The 19,462-nt window shown below is 39.7% G+C and overlaps 1 protein-coding gene across 5 annotated transcripts in view; it reads left to right on the forward strand.

Moving 5' to 3' along the window:
* The window catches only part of ppm1f (protein phosphatase, Mg2+/Mn2+ dependent, 1F), an 81,466-nt gene extending 64,021 nt beyond the window's left edge, over positions 1-17,445 (forward strand). For 3 of the 5 annotated variants that reach the window (XM_078250341.1, XM_078250342.1, XM_078250340.1), the window contains 2 exons: positions 5,824-5,917; positions 16,005-17,445. In XM_078250341.1, the coding sequence (XP_078106467.1) occupies positions 5,824-5,917; positions 16,005-16,387 (477 nt within the window). In that variant the 3' untranslated portion in view covers positions 16,388-17,445. The remainder of the gene's footprint in view (positions 1-5,823; positions 5,918-16,004) is intronic. The other 2 variants (XM_078250343.1, XM_078250344.1) reach the window with 2 other exon arrangements.
* Positions 17,446-19,462: the final 2,017 nt, after the last annotated feature.

Raw genomic sequence — 19,462 nt, forward strand, 5'->3', positions numbered from 1 at the left:
GTAGGTTAATAATTTGTAATCGTAGTTTAATAGGGAAATTGGACGATAATTGTCCAATATCTTACTACCTGGTTTTGGTATGAGTGTGATGATGCCTTGTTTCATGCTAGTGGGTAGTGACAAATCTGTTGTAGCCTCTCTGAAGACTTGGAAGAGAACATTTTTAAGCAAATCCCAAAAGTGCCTATAAAAGTTGGCTGTCTGCTTTGTCTAATTCTTCCATAGTAAAGTCCTTGTCACATTCTTCCCTGAATCCACTGTCAATTAGGGGAATAAAACCTTTTTTTTACTGAAGAGAAAGTCTGAGTCTGTTACAGAAAAGGATGAGCTATATAGGTTTTGATAGAATGTACTGATTTCTTTTGCAATTAGTTTAGGGTCTGTGCAGTCTGTACCATTAATTGTAAGAGTTTTGATATAATTCCTTTGTTGTCGTTGTCTTTCTAGTCTACAGAAGTACGCTGAATTTTTCTCGCCTTCTTCAATCCATTTAGATCTTGATCTGATAAATGCCCCACGAGCTTTTCTTTCATAAATTCCATCAAGTCTGGATTGCAAGGAAGAGAGTTTAATTTTGTTGTCCTCTGTTAATACTGGTATTATGCAAATCATATGTATCTCTTTAATGGTATTTTCTTCTTCTAAGCTATTAATCTTCTTAATGTGTTTGCTAAAGAAGATTGACTATTGGCAGATTTTATATTTTAAAAATTCCCATTTTTGAGTGTATGACGATATGGAATCATCCTGTAAGACTTCTTGAATATGTTTTTTAATGCCACTACAGTACTCATCATTTTTTAGGAGATTTGCATTAAACTTCCAGTACCCCTTTCTCCTAGCAAACTGTATTGTAGGGGTTACTGATAAATCAATACAGCAATGGTCAGTAAGTGGTGCATGATATATTTCACAGTTTGCAATTTGACTTAGCATTGTGTTTGCTACTAACCAATAATCTAGTTTAGATTTGATATAGGCATCTGATTTAAACCAGGTAAATTGTCTAAGATTTGGGTTTTTGTCTCTCCAAGGATCGTGGCGGTATAAATTGTTAATAAGGTAACCAATAATGTGTTAGGATGAGGATTTGTATATTTGCTGGGGGATCTGTCGATCCACTCATCCAACACCATATTCCAGTCCCCACCTATTATTACGTTTTCTATAGAATATCTTTCTTTGAGTTGTACAACTGTTTCTGTAATATCTTTTAAGAAGGTTTCTATTTTGCACTGTGTTACAGTAGCCATAAATATTACCCAGAAGTAGGGCAGAGTCATCCAGAAGTAACACACATACAGTGGGTACGGAAAGTATTCAGACCCCTTTAAATTTTTCACTCTTTGTTTCATTGCAGCCATTTGCTAAAATCAAAAAAGTTCATTTTATTTCATCATTTATACTCAGCACCCCATCTTGACAGAAAACGAACAGAAATGAAGAAATGTTTGCAAATTTATTAAAAAAGAAAAACTGAAATATCACATGGTCATAAGTATTCAGACCCTTTGCTCAGTATTGAGTAGAATCACCCTTTTGAGCTAGTACAGCCATGAGTCTTCTTGGGAATGATGCAACAAGTTTTTCACACCTGGATTTGGGGATCCTCTGCCATTCTTCCTTGCAGAGCCTCTCCAGTTCCGTCAGGTTGGATGGTGAACGTTAGTGGACAGCCATTTTCAGGTCTCTCCAGAGATGCTCAATTGGGTTTAGGTCAGGGCTCTGGCTGGGCCAGTCAAGAATGGTCACAGAGTCGTTCCGAAGCCACTCCTTTGTTATTTTAGCTGCGTGCTTAGGGTCATTGTCTTGTTGGAAGGTGAACCTTTGGCCCAGTCTGAGGTCCTGAGCACTCTGGATGAGGTTTTCTTCCAGGATATCTCTGTACTTGGCCGCATTCATCTTTCCTTCAATTGCAACCAGTCGTCCTGTCCCTGCAGCTGAAAAAACACCCCCCATAGCATGATGCTGCCACCACCATGTTTCACTGTTGGGATTGTATTGGGCAGGTGATGAGCAGTGCCTGGTTTTCTCCACACATACCGCTTAGAATTAACGCCAGAAAGTTCAATCTTGGTCTCATCAGACCAGAGAATCTTATTTCTCATAGTCTGGGAGTCCATGTGTTTTTTGGCAAACTCTATGCAGGCTTTCATATGTCTTGCACTGAGGAGAGGCTTCCGTCAGGCCACTCTGCCATAAAGCCCCGACTGGTGGAGGGCTGCAGTGATAGTTGACTTTGTGGAACTTTCTCCCATCTCCCTACTGCATCTCTGGAGCTCAGCCACAGTGATCTTTGGGTTCTTCTTTACCTCTCTCACCAAAGCTCTTCTCCCACGATTGCTCAGTTTGGCTGGACGGCCAGGTCTAGGAAGAGTTCTGGTCGTCCCAAACTTCTTCCGTTTAAGGATTATGGAGGCCACTGTGCTCTTAGGAACCTTGAGTGCTGCAGAAATTCTTTTGTAACCTTGGCCAGATCTGTGCCTTGCCACAATTCTGTCTCTGAGCTCCTTGGGCAGTTCCTTCGACCTCATGATTCTCATTTGCTCTGACATGCACTGTGAGCTGTAAGGTCTTATATAGACATGTGTGCCTTTCCTAATCAAGTCCAATCAGTTTAATTAAACACATCAGGACTCCAATGAAGGAGTAGAACCATCTCAAGGAGGATCAGAAGAAATGGACAGCATGTGAGTTAAATATGAGTGTCACAGCAAAGGGTCTGAATACTTATGACCATGTGATATTTCAGTTTTTTTTTTTTAAATAAATTTGCAAAAATTTCTTCATTTCTGTTTTTTTCTGTCAAGATGGGGTGCTGAGTGTACATTAATGAGAAATAAAATGAACTTTTTTGATTTTAGCAAATGGCTGCAATGAAACAAAGAGTGAAAAATGTAAAAGGTCTGAATACTTTCCGTACCCACTGTATAATCCAGTGACCATCAATACTAGATTTTGTCATTGCCACAGTTATTGAATAGGATTGCAACTCCTGCAGATCTCGATGTGCCATGTGAAAAAATTATTTTATCTCCCCATTGATTTTACCAGAATTTTTCGTTAGAGTCGTTTGAGTGAGTTTCTTGGATGAGTATATATTGTGAACTTCTGTTTTTACAGTAGAGAAACAGCTTTTCTTTTCAAGTTGTCTCGTAGGCCCCTAGCGTTAATAGTTAAAAGTTTGAGGTTGTTTTTTAAGGACATCAAAGAAGAGTAAGGTATTTACCTTACTCTTCTTTGATGTCCTTATAGAGTAAATAAATTAAAGTGCCAATAAATAGAGGAAGGTTTTTACATAGTGAGGAGAACATACATGAGAAGCCGAGAATGTTCAGAACTAGCTTAACAATGAGTACTATTAACAACAACAGTATGTGTTACCAACTGAGCATTTGAGTGGCATTTTAACCAACTTGATAGTGATTGACTAAATCGTTACAGTGCGTCCATCAATTACAGCAACGTGGCCTCTGTACAATGCCACCTTACCTAGCGCTCTGGCTTGCTTGATTTTCAGCCACAGTTGTTCTCTTGCCTGCCGATCCTCCTTGGCGAAATCCTGCACAAAGTGGAGCCCTTGATCTTTACACACCTCAGAAACTGCATGATGATCTGGCGGCTCCAACCGTCTTCTCCTCTCCTCCCGACGCGATGAACTGAGTCGACAATGTCTTCAATCTCTTCTTCCCATTGTGGAAAGATTTTGAAGAGCAGCAAGTTCCAGCGGCGTTTGTATCTTTCCACCTCAAGTATTTCCTCTTTTAGTTCGGTGTTTTCTTTCTTCATGACGGAGTGCTCTTTTTCCAGCACCTCCAATTTGGACGTGCATTCAGTGAGTCCGACTGAGTTCAGCTCGACTCGCTGTATAATGCTGGCAACCATGTCGGAGCTTTCTTTAAGTTGTTTACCAAAATGTCCCACCTTGTTTTCCAGGTTCCTTATGGCAGCTAAAACATCACCGAGGGAAGGCTCAGTCTCTGTCGCCAATTTCTTAGTCAGTGGGAGTTTAGTTGGAGTGACATTCAGTGGGCATCTTGTGCCGCCGGAGCTAGCTGTGCTTGGCTTTGATGTATCCATAGGGGTAGCAGCGCTCGCGGCATAGCTGTGGAAAGCTAACTTATTTCCTGCGTTAGCATTCGGGCTAGCAGTCTTGAGCGGAGGAAAGTCTTTACTGTTGACGGCTGACATTGTCTTTCTTGGTTATCTTTGTCCTACCTTGCGCTCACCGTCGGTGAGGTGTAGTTAGCATATGTTTTTGGTCAATGGCAGTATTTCAGTTCGAATTTGTGACCAAACGAACAGAGCTTAAAACTTTTTGTGTGCCCTGTTTCGCCATCTTGCCGGAAGTCGCCCTGCTCTGACCATTCTGCTACGTTGATTTGAATGGAAATGGCCTTTCCATCCATTTTATTTCTATGGCTATAAACCTCTAGAAAAGTATGCACTTATTACAACAAACTGTCCCAGGAACAGTAAAATGTAGGGGTTACATTAGTGTTGAAAGGGATTAGTTTTGGGGAAACATTACATTAGTGAAATGTAAATGTACCTTACCAGTACTTATTGTCTGTTATGATGGTGGAATGTTATTACAAGTGTTACCATTTCGGTAACACTTGAAGCCTGTCTCTATAATGCATTAAAAAACACATTTATAATGTGTTATAATCTGCTTATAGTGCTGTATAAGTATAGTTATAAGCAAGCTCTCTGCTACATGGAAACAAATAGTGAAGTTCAGGGAATATACACAAGTCAATTCACAGAAATATTGCAGAATGTATTTTACAACATATTTGATACAGTTATTGTATCACTTTCTGTGCAACTATTAAAGTTGTGTCATGACAAGGGAGTTCGTGTGTGCACTATACACTATACTATCAGGAATGTTTTCAATGTGACTCATTTGAAGAAAACAGTAACGTTTCTAAATTGCCAAATTATTTTATAGGTTGGTGTGGATGTGTGCAGTGAGATGGCAGGTTGTATGTTGAACTGAAAGACTGTGCACGGGAGAGATGGCGAGACAAATACAAAATGCTGAGGGGGACTCATTGTAGTTCTTTCGTGTGAATGTGGTAATGTAATTATTATTTGCACCGTGAATATATTTACCATGAAATTGATTAAAATGTTTCAAACATTTGATTTTGAGTTAATGGCCCATCAGCGATAACAAAAGGATACAAATGCTCTTAGGCATCGAAATTGGAGGTTATAGCACCCCTGACGGTGCTAAATGTTAAAAAAGAAAATGTGGACGGTGGTTCATATGGATTTGAAAAAGTAAATAATTGTGGCCGGGATAGCTCAGTCGGTAGAGCGGGTGCACATATACAGAGGTTCATGCCTCGACGCAGAAGGTCCAGGGTTCGAGTCTGAAATAATTCATATTTTGAAAAGTAACTGATGAATATTTAAGAGACTTTAAAGTGTTAAATTTGAGAACAGAATTTGGTGTGGTGTTTTTTTTACCGTGTAGGGCTATTTTTTTAAATAGGTAAATTATTTAGGTTGTACTGTTCAGTAACTAGTAAAATAGTAAACCAACAAAAAAGAATTGTGATGAGATCATGGATTATGATCCTGCCTGAGAAAATAGTGATATATTTTTGCCATATCACTCACCCCTACTGCTGTGATTCTTCATTTAAACACTGGTGGTCAATGTGATAAGCTGACTAATGAAATAAAATAAAAAATAAATAAATAAACGTGAAGATAGTTACAACAAATTGCTGTACATCTTCAGATAAAATAAATGGTGGTAAGGTGGTCAGATGGTAAAGTTGTTCTCTGTTGTCCTTCACTGTCCAGGATGAAAAACAGAGAATTGAGGATCTTGGTGGCTGTATCACCTTCATGGGTTGTTGGCGTGTTAATGGCACCTATGCTGTCTCCAGAGCAATTGGTAAGTCAATCACAATCAACAACAGCAGAGAAAAACGCATACGTGTGGCATCCCCATTTTTATTTTGGGCTTAATTCAGTACATATTCTTACATATTGGCCTTTTATTTACCTCCACTAAAGATAGAACACACCAATTTGAAACAGGCTGACATCTTTTTGAATGTATTAAAAAGATAGCCCCTTGAGATGTGACATCTAATTTTTGAGGTGGTCCTTTAAACACTAATTCAAAATTATAAAACACACACAAACAGAATATCGTTACATAACAAACACACAGATACAGACAACTTGCTTACCCTCTCTCACCCACACCCCCAGCTGTTATACAAGAAAATTAGATACAATAACCCGGATAATAAATCAATTACATCAGATTAAAGAGCAATTGAAGCAGTTTGTATTTAGCACAAAGAAACAGAAGATCATTAGTGCATTCAAGTTAAAAGCATGAACAGGTTGTTTTAAGATGACAAAATAAAGATGTCCTGAAGTGGGAATAGATCGGTAATATAGCAGAGTTAGAAGTGGAAATAACAGTCATTAACTTATTGTTTTGTTTATCTTTATGTCATTAATAAAAATAGAAAAAGGATGGGTTCCAAGGTTGAACCTTGTGGAACACCCTTCTCAACAATAAACAGTCAGACTGAGAACGTTAACAAACAACACACTGATGTCTATTATGAAAATAGGCATTTAACTAGAGGATTTTGATTTAAACCAATGGAATAAAGCTTATAGAGCCTTGGAAAGATCAATACAAATGGCACGTGTTAGTTGGCTTTTATCAAAGGATGAGAACACATCATTTGTGAGATTTAGAAGAGCAGTGGTGGTAGAGAAATTGGGTCTAAAAAGCTGGAGTTAAAATATTGAACCAATTGATGTAATTCGATAATAGATGAATAATTATCCATTAGTTTGAAATGGCTAAGATGTGAGCCAATCCAAGGTAAATATCTGCCTTTAAATCTAATTGAGGGGAGCATGTTTGTTTGATTAGTATGAACACCATAGAATGTAAAGAAAGACATCACCTATTGGTATGTGGACTACTGTTTTGAAGCCTCGTTTGTGGTCATCTTGGTTTTTCACAACCGGATTTGACAATTTTTGACAAGAGGGTGGAGTTGTGTTTTTTTCTGGTTAGAATGGTGCTGTGCTAAGCCAAACGCTAAAGGTAAGCAGGCGGCACTTCAGATAAACTACTCAAATATCAAAAAGAGAAGACATTATCAAGAAAGGAAAAATTCATCTTTAAAATAGAACCATCTGAAACTGCACAAGAAACAATGCACTTTCAGTTTCTGGCATTTCTTAATATTGGTGAATCAAAGAGATCATGAAAGAAGTTAAAGCTGCAAGCAGTGATGAACGGGCCCTCTCCCGTCCCAGCACGTCAGGGGGACTGGCAGGACGCTGGTTAATGCAGTTTTAAATATCCTAACCATCTGACACTGTGCGCACAAGTTAGTTATTATTTTCTATTTCTATAAGTTTTTGGGTTGAAGTGCGTAGCATTGGAAAGGATGTATTTCAAATTTTGTAACACTCTGTCCACTATGTGGTGTAGAGAACATACACTAATTACATGTGACTCACATTGCTGACTGTGTTGACCACACTATGTAAATTTCATGTAAATTGGATAATCTATTCAAGCATTCTTATTTACCCGGGTTTGAACCCTAATAACAAACCGGGACAAACTCAATAGTTCCCCATGATACACTGAGGCTGTGTGCAAACGTCGCCATTTACATTATTTCACAGGAAGTATTGCATATCTTGGCAATAATTGCAATTAGTTAGTTTTCAAGCATTTCATTAAGTCCCGCCATTTTGCTACCCTTTATTGGATTTTAATGAATCTTGGTCTTTGTGCCAGATGTCTCCATTAAGTTTAAGCAGGATTGCTCAAAAAACAACTTGAGTTGTGGTCAATTCCTTGCTAAGCCCTGCCCCTTGTGAAGTGTTTTGAATCACGGCAGCTGTGTTTTTTGATTAATTAATTTATTGTACAAGGAATACCTCTTGAGATGTTTCATCTCATTTTCGAGAGGGTCCTCGGTAGTAGTGTTGTTAGTCTCTTTTTAGTAATGCAATTCTATTTAACCCAGTCAACATAGTATACGTACCTAGTAGTATAGACAAAACCAAAATTTTCTTTTAGCCAAACCCATTTCAAACAATTTATCTTTATATTATATTATTGTTACCTTATAGACTCAAGAATACATCACTTCCAGACACGGAAGACGCTGTGATTTGAATTTACAACATATTTATTTTACCAACCAAACATATTAGAAGTACAAAGTCAAGTTACACCCACTTCCTGTTTGCCCCGCCACGGCCATGCCCTACAACGAAAAGATTTTCTTTTAATAACTTTTCACACACATAGAACAAATTTGAAGTTGTTTGGATGAAATCTCTAGGAGGAGTTCGTTAAAGTACGACGTGGAAATGGTCAAAATCACACTAATTTTGAACTTTCAATTCAAAATGGCGGACTTCCTGTTGGGTTTAGGGTATGGCTACAATGACGTTTTTTGTACGTCTTGACGTGCTTCATATGTGTACCAAGCTTCGTGAGTCTACGTTAAACGCACTGCAGGGGCGAAATTTTTTTTTTACTTTGTAGGGGGCGCTAGTGAGCCATTTTTGCGCGCCTATTCCCGAAACCCTTGAAATACATAAATGTTCACCTGACTTGATGCGACCGCCAATTTTGGTGAGTTTTTGAATATGTTAAGCCCCTCAAAAAGGCAATTCATTTGCCGGGAAAAAGAATAATTAAAGCAGCGTTGGACGGGCCCTCATGCCTCTGCGCTCGTCGGGGTTACTGGTGGACGCCGCTTCTTGCGAATGTGCATTTTCGCAGCACTCAGACACTGCAAACCGTCACCAATGAAAAGGGAAGTCTCTGCTGAGTTCATTGATACCTCACATAAGACTCTATCTTAAACGGGTCACCAGGTATGAAAGGGGGCGTGGCTTAAGCATAGGGGGCGGGCCAAACCACCACCAATGAATAAAGAACTCTCTGCTGAGTTCAATGACACCTCACACCTTAAATGGTTCAAATATTATGAAAGGGGGCGTGGTCTGAGTACGTGGGCGTGGTTAAATTATAGGGGGGTGGCTCAGTATAACATGTAGACCACACATAAGTTTCATGTAAATCAGATGTTTGTCATATAAGGCTGCCAGCGGGGGACACTATGTCCAAAAGTCAATATTGGCCTGTATATGTCCTCAGGCCTGGACTCTTGGAAATTTCAAGCAGATATAACAATGTACACTGTAGTTACCACCACTTTCTCATTCATCTCTAAACACTCAAAATGGCCACCACGCCACGCCCACACCGTTTGATGAAAAGTTTTTCTTGTAATAACTTTTTATCTTTAAGGTGTTGATGGTACAGACCAAATTTGAAGTCCATCGGATGAAAGCTCTAGGAGGAGTTCGTAGTATAGCACCTTGACTTTTAGGCCTACTTCCTGTTGCCACTAGGGGGCGCTATGACTTTGAGTCAATTGTGTCCGGTAAATGTCCTCAGAGTTAGTCTTATGAATCATGAAAAGTTTCGAGCCAATTGGACAGTGTACACTCAAGTTACACCCACTTCCTGTTTCGATGGCGAAATGCACAAAATTGCCACCCCGCCACGGCCATGCCCTATGACGAAAAGTTTTTCTTTTAACAACTTTTCATCTTTAACGTCTTAAGATGGCACAGACCAAATTTGAAGTTGATCGGATGAAATCTTTAGGAGGAGTATGACGTGGAAATGGCCAAAATCGCACTAATTTCGTACTTTCAATTCAAAATGGCGGTCTTCCTGTTGGGTTTAGGGAATGGCTCCAATGACATTTCTTGTACGTCTTGACATGTTACATATGTTTTCCAAGTTTCGTTAGTCTACGTTAAACGTACTGCAGGGGCCCTTCTTTGTAGGGGGCACTAGCTACACATGGAGTCAGTCAGGTAGGAACTAAGAACCCACTTTACACCCTCTCATGCAAACAATGAACACCTGCCACTTTCTTTGGAAATGTGAGGCACATTGAAGGATAGGTTAATGTTGGTGTGTCTTAAGCTATAATTTGTTTGGTAAGGTGTTAAGTATTGTTTCAAGTATAAGATATATGCATTTGAAAATTATCTGGAACCAGTGAAACTGTCTCCTAGCGTTAGGTGAGAGGATATTCAATGAGTAATACCGGACACAATGATGTGTTCTGTAGGGGCATCTCAACACAAATCTACAAATACTATTAAAGACAACAGTCAAAGGCTTAAGGTTGGTCTCAGTAGTGTTCTGATATACTGCATCAACACAAACGCACACACACACACACAAACACAGCCACAGGTGGTTGTCCAGGAACGTAAACTAGTTGGCTATTCAGACATTGGCTGCCTAATTTCAATAAAGGGAGACATAAGGTCCAATATAGTTGTATTTACCTTTGCAAATAAGCTATCATTAGGCCAAAAAGACAATTCCGGTGCCTACCGAACCTAGGGGTTGATAACATATGTGTACCGAGTTGAACGTTCTCTGGGACATGTTTTTTGAGCTAACCGAATGCGTCTCTAGCTTTAAACAAGCAACCGCAGCTACGTTAGCAGCTAACCACCGGTTGGTGGTTAGCTGCTAACGTAGCTTTCGGGGCATTTTTCTACCACTAACAAGGCTTAAAATAGTACCACACTTCAACGGTAGCATAATGAGGGTCCCTACATGTAAACCGAAACATTGAGAACTTTGTAAGTGTACAGACAGTTTATTAAAAAGATAGATTATAAAGACAGTAGCGTTCATGTTTACATGCGGGTGCCATCTTGGAAAAAGTCATGAGCAGTCGAACGACGAATGCCATGCAACCATTAACATTCCTCAAACACAGGATCTCATTTGCACAGTTACACATTTATACCCGGTACAACCTCACTACATGCTCAGTACAACCACAGTCTGATCTGCTGGCCTCAAGGGCACCTGAGTGATGGTAATGAGGGACTGCTCTTTTCACTTTCCCCACCCAGATTTTATCCTGCCGGTCCCAAGCTCGCTTCTTAACCTCTAGGCCACCACTGCCCCAAAATAAGTGGAGAATAACAGACGAGGATTTAGATTTCACCAGCTAATCAGGCAAAATAAGAGAAGCTGCATTTGTAGGCTACTCCCCAGAGCATTACAAAGACCTTCAGAAATTCGAACTAAGAATGCAACAATAACAATAGGCCTGACAGTTCAATAAATCATAATCAAAGTCTGCAGGCCATTTTCAGTGGGCGAATGCAGACAGTCCTACCATAGGCCTAATGTCCAGAAACAATTTGGCTTCTTTAGAGCATTTGAACTGGAACATCTTTCCGGCTGATTTGTGTTGCTGGGAAGAGAAGAGAGTATTCCATATCAAGTACACAAAGTTTTGTTCACTGCCGTCGTATATTCATTGTTCCAGCGGTATAGTCTGGGAAGATGTGGATCCTTTTGCCCTTGTATTTCAGCTCTTTTTTTCTGCTGCGAAAGTCTTAGGATGTGTTGACGATCGCAGAGGCTGTGAAATTTCACCACTATTTTTTTTGAGTACAGACACATGATCCCCGAGTGTGGACCGTGAGCTTTTTATGGTCTGTAAACTCGATTGAATTGAGCCCATTTTAGCATCAAAGTGCGAGACCATTTCCACCTTTAGCTGCTGTATGGCTTCCCAGATTAAGTTGTTGGAGAGAGGTTGCTGGTCCATGGCAGACTGCTGAGCTGTTGTTGACTATATTCAGTGCAATTCAGTAGTACAATCTAGAAGGGTTCAGTCTGTTGATAGCCTAGTTTGTTGCATGTGAACTAAGTAGAATTTAGCATCTGAAGGCCAAAAAATAAAGCATTGCGCAGACGTCTACACCTGCCTCTCACGCCGACACCAACGTATATATACTTATATAGTAGAAATGGGTACTTCAGTCGTGTGAGGGATGTGGCCTTTCAAAGTTTTCACTTTTTTGGCCTTAAATTATAGCTCCACCATCAGGCCAAATGGCATCCTATTTAATGGGAAGCACATTATTTCTAGTTATGGTGACAATTTTCACGTCTCTTGCTTATTTACGTCTACAAAACAAACCAAAGTATCAGGAGGCGCGGCTCACGTATGTGATGACGACAGGACGTAGTTATGTCATGTATAGTTCTTTAGTGTACTTGCATAACTGCAGTGTTAAACCAAAACTAACCTTGGTCTGGACTTACAGGTCCTTATGCTTAAGTGCAGCATGAATCATCGTTATATCTTAGCAACACTCAGTCCAATACATGCAAAACGGTCAGTCCAATGCATGCAAAACCCTGGTAGGTCAGTTCTTTAAACATGAAATTAGCAGAATTATATAATTATTTTTCCACTACTACAAGAGAATCAGTTTTATTGACCATGCAATCAAGGAAATTAATTTTAGTTTACAGCAGCTTGTAATATTTACATATATGAAAACAGAATTGAAACTGTGACAAGAATAAATAGAATATTGGAGGTATGTATGCACAACAAGTGCAGTATACAGTGTTATTATGGCTGGAGAAATTATTAACAATATACAGCACATTTATTTAACAGGATGTAGTGCACATAAGAGATAATTAGGTGAGAGAAGAAAGCTACAAGTTCCATCTTTACAAAGTGTCCATTATATTCTTCCCGGACATGAAAACAGGACTGACTGGTTTGAATAAAACTGTTGTTACATGTACTCCAATATCAAATGTATACTAGGTGGCTTGAAGGAGACTTTTAGCGTCAATAACGACGACAATGGCACCTGACCAAACATCCGTGTTTTACGAGATGGGAGTGGGAATGTGTTGGAATGCCACAAAGCTTCTTAATCTTTTTATTTTGGTGCTGTCACGCATCTGGGAGTGAGAAAAAAAACCCTGGCTATATTATTTTACAGATGTGTTTTGAAGTCACTTACTTCTTTTTCTAGTTTTTGTCCAGTCATGTTTGTTCTGTATGAACATTTATTGTAGAAAGATATTTAGAATTAGACATAGCTTATAGAGATTTGTGCATATGGTTGCAAAACATATTCTCGCATTGTGAATATGGGTCTGAAATTAAGCCTAGTCCTTAGGGTAAATTTCCCGAGGAACATTAATTCCCCTGCTCACTTTTAAGGCAAAGTAGGCTAAATAATAAAACATTTTATTTATATAGGCTACTCAAAGACACTTTACAGTAAAACCAGCACATTTAGCACATAAAAACAGATACAGCAATACAACCAACACATAAAACAAGCATATTAAAAGCAATTAAAACACGGTGTACAACTTTGTAAAAATGTGGAGTGACTAGTAAGTAGATCTTTTTAAATCCTTACGCATTCAGTCGGTCCGCTATTGTCTGTTGGGCTTTTTTTCTCTGTCTGATAACAACAGCCGTATTTCCCTTTTTGCATATTAAATGTTTTAACTCCTTAAGGTTAAAGATATGCGTCTTCTCCATTTCTGCATCAGTAAATCTGTGATCGATACCGTGGTCTATTTAAGAAAGCCGTGAACGTGCACTTATCCCACCTATCTACATCTGGCTTGACATAGCTTCACCTTCTCATCCTGGCTCGGCAAACGTGCAACCGATTAAGCCGCGATGAGCGGACCACACTTAAGTCAATGCGCTTTTTCAGTTATCCTTCATTCTACTTTTGTGCAACAGGCCCCTGGTCTTTCAAAAGCCGCTTGTTTCACAACCTTCACGAGTGTGTTGTGGGCTTCAGATCCTGGCTTTACCAAAGCTTGCTTCTCTGGCTCGTCTCATCAAGGGGCAACCCTCACAGGTTTGTGCACTCCACCACAAATGATTTACAATGGATGGAATCCACTGTCCCAGGCCTTCACATTCAGTTGCCAGTTTTGACACTCATTTTGCCACATGCCAAGGATCGAATTCATGGTGTTTTTCTGGATTTCTTTGACGATTTGTGGATGTCTGTCACTCCATTTTCTTCTATGGTTTTAAGAGCTTCTTTAAAACCTTTGGTATACCCATGGTATTAGAGCTCGAAACTTGGGTGCAGCTTATTTTGAAGTCCACAACCTTTTGACTCTGTGCGTCTAAAAAAGTGTATGTACAGTATTCCACTGTACATACTCCACAGAGAACAACTTCTTCTTGTGATTTCATGGTAGTTAACACTGTACTCTGCTCTTTTATCCACATTTTTGGATGACAGGAAACACAAACTTCTTCCTCAGTGATGTGTATATGTCTTCACTTATTGTTTTGAAGTTCATGTTACTACAGAAACGCTCAAATTTAGCAAAATGGATGCCACTGAAGAAAACTGATGCTGTACCGCTGCATCCGACTGGTTTACATCTGTCTGCGTTGCTGCATCGGTCATACTTGTCGAACACTGTAGGCCTACACTTATGGATTCATTAATCTGGTGGATTGTCAGTTACCTCCATAATCGGCGTAGTGTCCGATGATTCGTCTTCCACGACTGAAACTGTAGGAGCGGGTTGTTTACATCCTAGCAGGAGAGTGTCCAGAGTCTCTTGCCTTAGACGTTTGTTAGCGCGGCTTTCACTCGCTATGCACTCGTTTAGGCTCCTTGTGGGGGAAAATTGAAGGCACAGCATTTGGTTTTAGTCTTCGTTTGTAACCAGCAGCACCATTTAGCTGACTAAATGCCTCAAATGCATCAGGGCTGAAGTGGCGTGAACACAGCGTGGGTCTTTAGGGAGTTGTACTCGACCACAAGCAACTTCCCACTCTTTTCTTATTTTCTTCTTGTGAGGAAAGCAGTGGCGGCTTACATCACTCCCCTTGTTGCCTTTGGACTGGAAATTACAACCAAACGCTGCACAATGTGGCATTATATTCACTTTTAGGCTGTAGGTGAACTAAGTTCTAACGCCATTAGTTCACCTCTCAATCTGAACACAACCATTACACGTCATCGACCCAGAATGCATTTCTAACGCAAAAAAAATGGCTGACTTCGTAGTTCAAATTCTGATATACACTGTGAGGATTTTTTAAATAACGAAAATATTTTATGTATTTCTAACTATGTTTTTTTGTAGGAGAGAGCAATAGTAGCATATTTCGGCCTATGTATCTTATATAGTATATATGTATATTAATAGTCAGGGTTCCTTTTAACAAGTGTCCATTATTGCTCCATGCTGTTAACTGGGTTAGCTGGCACTGTTGAGCTTGGACCCTAATAATATTTTTTACAAAAACAATAGGTTCCACGCACTTACAGTGTTCACTTTCGTGCTCTGGCTCTAATAACAGTGAATTTGAAAGGTGGTAGTAAATGTTCAGTGTATGTTTCAGTTTGTCTATGAATAAATGCTCCAGCTCCTCAAGACTAACATTTGAGTCTGTGGTTCATAATTGGTGGGGTGCATGGGTCTGTTTATCAAAGTAACATTAATTACACAATCACACTAAATGGGTAATCCAGAACAATAACTTGTTGGAAATAGCATGATTATATTGAAAAGCAGTCCTCAATTATTTGTGTCTTAACCACATAATATGACAGCTTTCAGTACACAACAAACAAATATTACTGGGACCACTACAGATCCATATTCGCATTATACCACTGACTATCCCTGCTGCAATTAAGCTTATTGATCGGTCCAACCAAATACTAGTTTAAACCCAGTCTTCTAGTTCGTTTTTCTCTTGTGACTTCAGACTTTTTCTGAAGACGCATGAATTCCTCTTGTGGACATATAGGAACACTGCAAAATCAACCCTACTTTTCATGTAACTGATTACTTGTTAAATTTATGAATCCTGTGAGTTATTTATATTTTTGTACTGCAATTTAAACTGCAATTTGCAAAAAAGTGACATCTCTTGGTCAGGTTCTCTGGTGTAAGATTTAAGATAGCCTGTGAGGACTTGTGATATTAATGCTAACCAAACAATCTGCCTGTTGGTTTAATTAATAAACCATTATGATTGAGTCAGTGTATGGCAGTGCTGCTCCGTTTAGCTAATAAAGCTGCTAACCACACATCCACATTCCTCCTCCAGGTGACTTTGACCAGAAGCCCTATGTGTCTGGAGATGCCGACTGCGCAACAACCCAGCTGTGCGGGGATGAGGACTATGTGCTGCTGGCGTGTGATGGCTTTTTTGATGCAGTCAAACCTTCAGAGGTCCCTCATATGGTCTTGGATGCACTCCATCTGTCTTGTGACCCTGAGGGCAGGGCAGACGCTCTGCTGGAACAGTCTGAGGACCCTGCTGGACTAAGAGTTGCTCAACAGTTGGTAGGTCACGCTAAGGCAGCTGGTTCTAGTGATAACATCACAGTGATGCTGGTGTTTCTGCGTCCACCGCAGCAGCTGCTGGCTCAAAACTCCAGCACAGGACAAGCTACTCAGGACTCCTCCCAAGATGCACCACAGCAGTAAATAAGGTTTGCTGCCCCAACACCACTGTGCCTGACTCAGCATTTTCTTTTTCATTCCCAAGCTGTCAGACATCCTGCAGACTGACAAAGCTAATTTAATGCTAACAAAACACATGAGCATAGCAGACTTTAGTCATTATGTCACTACTTTGGAGAGAGTTTTGATTCAACTGTATCATTGGAAAAGGTTTGTTAGATTATGCAGGGCTAGTGTGCTGTGGTGGGTGGGCCCCTCCTGAACATGTCCCTTGAATGCTTCCTCCTGCTGTGTCAATTAGTTTGTGTTTATTTCAATGTTTAAGGATAAACACCATTATGTGTGTGTGTGTGTGTGTGTGTGTGTGTGTGTGTTTGTGTTTAAGTGATTTCTCCCAATGCCTCAAATTTTCGAGGCATTGAGAGAAATCACTTCAACACTTAAAAGCCTTTTTTCTGTGCTGTGTTTCAGTGTATTGTCAACTTTAGTTTATACAATGCCTATAAGCCTTCAAGAACTGATATCAGTTGATCTTTAATGCCAAGCAGTGTGACTATTGAGAGCATTTTTGCACTGTGCAGGATATGATTTGGGTTAAGTCAGTACATTTTGCAACTAGAATACAAAACATACATTTTGTGAATCTCTGGAATACAGGTCCTGCTAATTAATTCTGGGCTTTATCCAGGAAGAACAAAATTACATAGGGATCACAGAGAGGCATCAGTGTTCTTGTTTTAAAGGAGCACTAATGTGACAAAACTAACTACATAAGCTTGGCATGCTAAGTTAAATATGTTAATGTGGAACATGTTGCTTGATTTACTGGATCACACTGACATTATTTCTGTTTTTATCTTTAACAGTTCTTAATCACATCTTATTGAGAACATATATGTCGGTTGTAATGATTTTGTAATATTCTGTATCACTGACAAGGTTGACAGCCGAATTAAAAGCCATGAGAATAAAAACAGAAGAATGTGTGTTATTTTAAACCAACGTGAATAGATTTTAAAAAACGTAAGGTTATACCTAATATGTAACACCACTAATTACACTGTTATATAACAAGTACAAACATTATCATAAATTGTTTTATAAAAAGTTTGATGAAACAAAGAACCTGATTTTTTTATTTAGGGTTGTAGAAAATTTACCCTCGCATATAGTATGAGAAATAAGCATAGAATGTTAAAAAATTAAAGAATCATAAAGGATGTGTGAGAAAATGTCATAATTAATGTTCAGTTCAAGTTCTCATAATGATAATGAAATTAGTGGGTGAGACTTGACGCTGAATCCCCAACCAGACATGCCTCAAAGATCATGCTACACATCACACAAATGAACCTTATTTATGAACCACATTAGTGTTGATCTGATGCAAATAATGTGGACCAAGGCAATCTTCTTCCAGCATGCAACGACAAAATAAAATAACAGCGCAATGCCACTAGACAGAGGCTATCAAAGAGCAAGGACCCTCTTACAAGAACGCTTTGGAAATGAGCAAAAAATAGCCACTGCATAGATGGAGAAAGCTCTTGGATGGCCATCACTCCGAGACAAGCTTTTGCAAGATGGAATGCAATTAATTGGGAGACAGTTTGGGACAACATTTTCCATTGTTCCAAGAACCCAGCAGAATCACCAGCAGATCCACTTCAACATATGTCACATAGGACTCCTCAGAGTCCAAGTCCACGTTCTGTCAACCTGAACAAACTGGAACTTTCCTGCAATGGTCTGGGAGTGTGAACAGGTGCATAAGTTCTGGAATAAAACAATAATATTTGATGTGATAGGATGTTGAATTCCTACTGACCCGATTGTTAATATAACAATAATAATATAAGGTGTAATTTAAGTTGTCATAGAATATTTATGACAACTCTAAATTACACCTTTGGGAGACAAGAAAATGTGGCTGTACCTCAACACTGGCTCCCCCCCACTCGCTTTGTACAGTGGTTGGCGTATTTCTTGGACATTGTTATGCTTGATCTCTATACAGCAAGGATTAACAATGGAAAATCATTGAGGAGCACAATAGACATTATTCTGACATAGAAACATCTTGATAAGAGAATCAGGTAGGAAATGATGTTTCAATGTGATGTTAGTGATGAAAAAAGGTTTAATGCCACAAGAAGCTGTTTGGAGCCTTACTCTATCTTACATAAAAACATCATGAAAGATTGTGGTAGGAAATGACTGGGAAGTTAAAGGTTTACACACCACAAGAAGCTATTTGTGTTATGTTCAGGTGGGAAATAGGTGGACCCAAATTGCAGAGCGCAGAAGACAGGCGTTTAGTACTTGAAAATGTATTATAAACAAAAGAAAACCAGGGCCCAGACCAAAAACTCACACAAAACGTGACCAGAGAGCAGGATATCCAAAACCCGACACAGAAAACACTGACGGGAAACGAACAAACAGGCAGGAACAAAACACAAACATGATCTGACACCGGACAAGGGGAAGATAGACTAAATACACAGGGTAACGAGGAAACACAGGACAGATGACTCAAGGCTGGGAAACAGGTGAAACACATTCAGGCAATCACAAGGGCGGGAAAACACAGGAAGTAAAAGACAAGACAGAAAACAAGACCGTCAAAATAAAACAGGAAACAAGGCAAAAATACAAAACAGAAAAAAACTGTTTACCAAAATAAGTCAAAACACACCAAACTCACAACAGTACAGGTCAGCTGGGCTGGAGTCCACCAAACAAGCAACGGGAACAGAGGTCAACAGGGGTGCCGACAGGGCACGAAGGACAGGAGTGGGTCTGACCGAAAACAAAGGCAAGGAGGACAGGAAAAGGGCAAAGTCACTGGGGCGGTCTCAGGGACAGTCTCAGGGGCGCCGGGGACCGGCAAAGTCACTGGGGAGGTCTCTGGGGCGCCGGAGACCAGCATAGTCACTGGTGCCCCTGTGACTATGCTGAGACTCTGGGCGGCTGGACGTCAGCTGAGACTCTAGGCTCCAAACAGCGTCTTGTGGCGTGTGAAACTTGTTCCATCATTTAATTAGCTTTACAGTCATTTTTTACCAAAATCTTTCCTACCAATATCATTCCTACCAA

The sequence above is a fragment of the Sander vitreus genome, chromosome 5 (genome assembly GCF_031162955.1).
Source record: "Sander vitreus isolate 19-12246 chromosome 5, sanVit1, whole genome shotgun sequence".
Taxonomy (NCBI): domain Eukaryota; kingdom Metazoa; phylum Chordata; class Actinopteri; order Perciformes; family Percidae; genus Sander; species Sander vitreus.